This window comes from Protobothrops mucrosquamatus, unplaced genomic scaffold (genome assembly GCF_001527695.2).
Source record: "Protobothrops mucrosquamatus isolate PMUCROS unplaced genomic scaffold, P.Mucros_1.0 scaffold4502, whole genome shotgun sequence".
Lineage (NCBI taxonomy): Eukaryota > Metazoa > Chordata > Lepidosauria > Squamata > Viperidae > Protobothrops > Protobothrops mucrosquamatus.
Window position 1 is genome coordinate 24,482 of NW_015390408.1, and position 5,981 is coordinate 30,462.

Here is a 5,981-nt window from a genome sequence, read left to right on the forward strand (position 1 = left end):
GAAGGCAAACGAGGTCCAGGCAGAAGAAGAACATTGTGGCTTCAAAATCTAAGGGACTGGTTTGGACAAAACTCAGCAGCACTTTTTTGTGCGGCTGCTGATAAAAACAGGATCGCCAACATGATCGCCAACGTCCGATAACTGATATGGCACAAGATTCTATGTTTAAACTAGCAAACTTGATCCGTCTCCTTGATAATATGGTGGTTGAAAATTAATTAGAAAAGGCTTATCAGGTAATGTGCCCAGCTTACCAAGCTACAAAACTGACCATTAACATTTCGTATCAAGTATGAAAGATACAACTGAAGTCACAAACCTGTTGTTTGCCTTTGTTCTTCTCATTCTTCGTGCTTTTTCCCTTTGTGTCTTCCTTATCCTCTTCCTCTTCCTGAGTTAGAGAGGCAGACATTCCATTATTATTCATTTTGCCAGTGAGAGGAATATTCACAGGTCAGAAAAAGTTAAAATGGTGATTACGGTTCTGTGAATGAAGCTCCACTTGTTTTCTGCATGTATGGTGCACATACAAAAAAAACCAAAACACAAGTAGAGTTTTGATCACAGCATCGCAGCTACCACTGCAAATTTTTGATCACACCTTGCAGGCACTTCTGAGTTAAGACTTCCCCGCCAGGCCCCTTTTCAGAATGATGGGCTTCCAAGACAAGAACAAAGAAAAAGAAATCTTTTCTATATATGACTTGATTTCTATATATATGATTTGCGTGATGGTCCATTTTTCAATGTCCAGATAAATTCCTTGGAATAAAATGAAGCACCAATAGAAGTGCTTTGGAACCAAGCCATATGTATTTCCTTCACTGTCATATAGCTACAAAATGCTGCCACAGATCTAGCTTTAAAGTACTACCACATGCTTACGTCATTTATATGTTTCACTTTAATGCAGTGGTTCTCAACCTTTTTAATGCCGCGACCCCCCAACCGATCGTAAGTCGAGGACTAAACCGGTCGTAAGTCGAGGACTAAACCGGTCGTAAGTCGAGGACTACCCAACAGGTCGTAAGTCGAGGACTTTCCCTGCCCGGGAGCGCCACATATGAGTGGTTCCGCCCCCTGTGCCGGCCAAGGCGTAGCTGGCAAGCGGCAGAGACGGAGCAGACCGACCACCAGCTGGCCCAGCCCAAGGGAGGTAAGGCACCTGCCGGAAAAGGGGGAAAAAATGGCGGACAGCCTTGCTTGGCGACCCCCGTGAAATGGTCGATCGACCCCAAATGGGGTCCCGACCCATAGGTTGAGAACCGCTGCTTTAATGGCTAAATACAGTAGTGGCCAAAATTGTGGAAACCTTTTGGGAAAAGTGTACAGTAGAAATGCTACCTTAGGTTAAGTTTCCACCAATTTTGCTTCTAATTTCTTTATAACTGTAGCCTTGTTCACTTAATAATACTATTTTACATCGCTTTCTGGGCAACCAGTCAATTCTTTGCACCATTACTTTAATTTTATTACGTTTTACAAGCTCACTAAAGGAAAGAACACAAAAAAACCCAACCAATTTGCTAGCGATCACATAACACACTGACAAATATCCTCCTCTCAGCTTCAATACATGACATCAATAACTGATGTGATCTGATTGGCTCATTGCCAAAACAAGATGATGCCTGATTGGCTCTCTAAACACTCATGCTCATTGGCTACAATCAGATGAAGGAAAGCTACCTGATATCAACCTAAGCAAGTTGTGCTTCCTTTTTCTGGTTATTTGGCTATAACTTTTCATAGAACACAGTACAGATAATTGAACAAACTTTGTTGCATTACATTCTTGATTAAATTATCTTTCCATTGATATACTGTATAATTTTATGGTACTACTCCCCCCCAAAAAGTGGTGTTATTAGCCATCAAACCTCAAAAATACACTTTTCCCAAAAGGTTTCCACAATTTTGGCCACTACTGTACATTTAAAGATCTCTTTGAGCAATGTCTACTACAGCTTGAGCCTTTTTGATAACAGCGATCATAGCAAGGTCCTGTCAGGTGGACGTAAGCAGAAGCACTTGTGAAAAGCCTCAGGCTGAAAACTTTATTGTTTGTCACCTATATTACAGGAATCTCACCAGACTGCTTGCCTTCCCCTGGGAATGGCCAGAGAAGGCTTCCTAGATTCTGGGCGAGGTCATGCTTATGCCATTTATGGCAGTGTAAGGACTCCAAGCTCAATCCTCACTTGAACCCTTCCTCAAGATTGAATGATCCACCAGGATGCTTGCAAGCCCTCATTCTCTGCACCAAGTATTACCTGGCCTCAGTTTACTGGCAGTCCTCGACACTGCAGGAATTGGGTATGTCTAGTTTAACGAAGAGAAGGACGAGGGGGGACATGATAGCAGTGTTCCACTATCTGAGGGGCTGCCACAGAGAAGAGGGAGTCAAACTATTCTCCAAAGCGCCTGAAGGCAGGACAAGAAGCGACGGATGGAAACTAATCAAGGAGAGAAGCAACCTAGCACTAAGGAGAAACTTCCTGACAGTTAGAACAATTAACCAGTGGAACAACCTGCCTCCAGAAGCGGTGAATGCTCCAACACTGGAAATTTTTAAGAAGAGACTGGACAGCCATTTGTCCGAAATGGTATAGGGTTTCCTGCCTGAGTAGGGGGTTGGACTAGATGACCTCCAAGATCCCTTCCAACTTTATCATTATTATTATTATTATTATATGACCTGGATTGGGACCTGAATTTCTGTTGCTAAGTAAGGCAGTTGTTAAGCAAGCCAGGCCTGATTTTATGACTACGGCTTTTAAGCAACTCATGCAGTCACTAAACAAATCCAGCTTTCCCCACTGACTTTGCTTGTCAGAAGCCCCCTGGAAAGGTCACAAATGGCAATCTCATGACAGTGCAAAAATCGTAGATATTTGCCGATTGCCAAATGTCCCGTTTTTGATCACGTGACGGTGGGGATGCTGCAACGGTCATAAGTGTGAGTACCAGCCCTAGGTTATTTTTTTTTTCAGTGTCATCATAACTTTGATCATTAAACAATCGTGACGAGTCACGATCTACCTGTATTAGCATTTGGACTTTGGAATAGCATTTTTGAATGCTGTTTGTCTTCTGTGATCCCAGTAAGCTTTCACCTCAGAAGCGAGGCTGTAAGTTGAGACTACCTGTACTTCAGACGGTCCAGACTGACCTTTTGTTTGGTTTTAGAGCCTTTTTTTCCTGGTTTCTTTGTTTCTTCATCATCAGAGGCTGCCTAGAGAAATGAAGTTGGATTCTGATTATTTCTGTACTGGTTTTACTTAAGAAAATTCCAGAAAGTCATCTCTCTGACATTTGCGCTACAATTTCCTGTACGCTCAGCAAAAATATCTGGAAGGCAAAACTTCCAAGATTGGGAGAAAAAACCCATGAGGAATCTGACCATCAGGATACCTAGATATCTGCAATGCCTTCTATTAGGAAACAGAATTTATTTTGATTGTTGGGAAAGAGCCAGGGCCAATCAAACTTTTATTATCACTGCCTAGGAATTTGGAAAAACACACCCCAGCTCCACTGACAACCGTTCTGTCCTTTTCATAAAATGAGACTTTAAAGTAAATGCTTTCAAGAAACAGACGAGACCAAAGAAAACCCCAGACTGGTGACAAAATTAAACAGCGTTCTCGACTTAACGATAATTTCTGTGGTTGAGGTTTAAGTGAGTTTTGTCCCATTTTATGAATTTTTTTTTTGCCACAATTGTTAAGTGAATCACTACGGCTGTTAAGTTACTAACCCTGTTGTTAAGTGAATCTGGCTTCCTCAGAGACTTTTCTTGTCAGAAGATCACAAAAGGGGATCACATGATCCTGAGACATTGCAACCATCATAAATATGAGCCACTAAGTCAGGGGTCTTCAAACTTGGCCCTTTTATGACTTGTGGACTTCAACTCCCAGAATTCCTCAGCCAGCAATGCTGGCTGAGGAATTCTGGGAGTTGAAGTCCACAAGTCATAAAAGGGCCAAGTTTGAAGACCCCTGCACTAAGTGTCCGAATTTCGATGATGTGACCATGGGTTTGCTGCAACAGTCATTTGAAAAATGGTCATATCACTTTTTTCAGTGCTGTTGTAACTTAGAATAGTCACTAAACCAATGGTTGTAAGCTGAGGACTTCCTGTTTATTCCTGCTGTGCTCAAAGGAGCCCTCATCAGCAGGAGGAAACTCTGATCACTCACTGTAGCCCTCAGCCTTCCCACTTTTCCCAAGCATTAAAAAAAGCTACACGTAGGCATTACAGCTAGCTTTGAAACAAGAAAAACAATGGAAACGTGGGTTGCGTTATCAGCTGGGCTCACAGACCACTCCCATTTACTGTTAGATCTGGCAACATACAATCCTACTAATAAGGGCCAAAGACCACCATTTGGGGGAATAAAGCCCCCCCTGCCTCCTTCCAATCTAGCATGGGATCCATTACATCAATGGCCTCTTTGCTATTTGGCCAGGTAGAGCGCAGTGCTGGGGCTTGCATAATGCAGCCAATCAATGTTGTGTCTTCTGCATTGCTGGATGGAATAGAACAACATGCAGTTCCTGCTAATCTGCATCTCCACTTCATTGCTACAGTTGATGATGGATTTGGGATTTTAACAAGGCTGGTTAACCAGGGAAGGTAGCCTGATTTGTAACTGCTCTGGCAAAATTTTGAGTTAAAATTATCCCTTCCTTCCACTCTATCGGACTAAAGCCAGAAAGCATGCAGAACTCTTACTGACCCTGTTAAGCTTTGTGAACTATGCTATTCAAACTTCAAACCGAGTCCAGGCTACATCCAGAATTCTTCAAAATCAGCAAGCATACTAATATTTTTTCTGTGCCATGTGGCATGACCCACCCCACCCATTATACCTGGTTGTTCTTATTCCTTTCAAGTGTCCCCATTGGGGAGGGGGGGGGAGAACAACATGTACTATTGAAGCCTGCATCACCTCAAGAGTAACTCCTAGGATAGGGGTAAGCAACCTTGGCTCTTTTATGACTCGTGGACTTCAACTCCCAGAATTCCTGAGCCAGCATGGCTCAGCTTGGAAACCTCTCCCTTTCCCCTCAGCATGGCTGGCTCAGGAATTCTGGGAGTTGAAGTCCACGAGTCATAAAACAGCCAAGGTTGCCTACCCCTGGCCTAGGACTACGGCATAGCAATCGCAGATGGAGCTGCCTCTCCTCTCCATGGTATTTTCCGCCAGGTAATTGTTAATTTTTTGACCCACTCTTTTCTTTTTCTGACCCTTTCCTCACATAGCAGGGTGAGGCAGACAGGACTGCTTCCAATATTTTTACAATTCAGCTAAAGGCCACATGAAATAAGGCTGCCCACCCCGAATCTGGAAACTTAACCGTCAGATCACTCCCGATAAGATTATTCCCGAATGCAGCTCACCTTGTTGCTCTTATTCCTGTCAGGTTTGATGGGCTTTGATATTTTTTCTTCTTTTTCTTCCTCTTCTTCTTCTTCCTCCTCCTCCTCTTCACTCTGCTCCTGGTTCAAGGCAGCAAACACATTTCCTCCCTGAAGGAGACAAGGAGAGAGAAAACTTGAGAGAAGAATGTCTAGAAAAGAAGCAGGTAACAGAACCGCCTCATCTAGGCACCAGAGTGAACTAGCCCCAATCTTTTTTTTTCAGGTCACAGAATCTGATCAAGATACAATAGTCTAGCAACAGAAAATTGGTTGAACTTTCCTTCCCCCCCCTTTTTTTCCCCTTAGTCTCTCATGGAATACTATCAAGGAACATAATTTGAACAGACTCCATTAGTGGCTGTCTAGGTATTGGGCTAGGAATATGATCTGAAGCACTTTTCTTTGCCTAAAGACACAACAAAATCCTGATCATTAAATGGCTCACAACCGCCAATGACATCATGGTCTTAATGAATTACATGACTTAATAATTTTCAAACTGTATTAATTTCCTCCCAAATTATTACTATTACATAGGAAGCAAGCCCAC

At 42.8% G+C, this 5,981-nt stretch overlaps 1 protein-coding gene across 1 annotated transcript in view; it reads right to left on the bottom strand.

The window, feature by feature from the left end:
- LOC107299069 (ATP-binding cassette sub-family F member 1-like) overlaps nucleotides 1-5,981 on the bottom strand; it is a gene marked incomplete at its 3' end in the record, with an annotated part of 29,265 nt that overhangs the window by 21,203 nt on the left and 2,081 nt on the right. The window contains exons 5-7 of the mRNA XM_029286672.1: nucleotides 5,411-5,539; nucleotides 3,173-3,235; nucleotides 320-391 (exon numbers count right to left, since the gene is read on the bottom strand). Of these exons, the coding sequence (XP_029142505.1) occupies nucleotides 320-391; nucleotides 3,173-3,235; nucleotides 5,411-5,539 (264 nt within the window). The remainder of the gene's footprint in view (nucleotides 1-319; nucleotides 392-3,172; nucleotides 3,236-5,410; nucleotides 5,540-5,981) is intronic.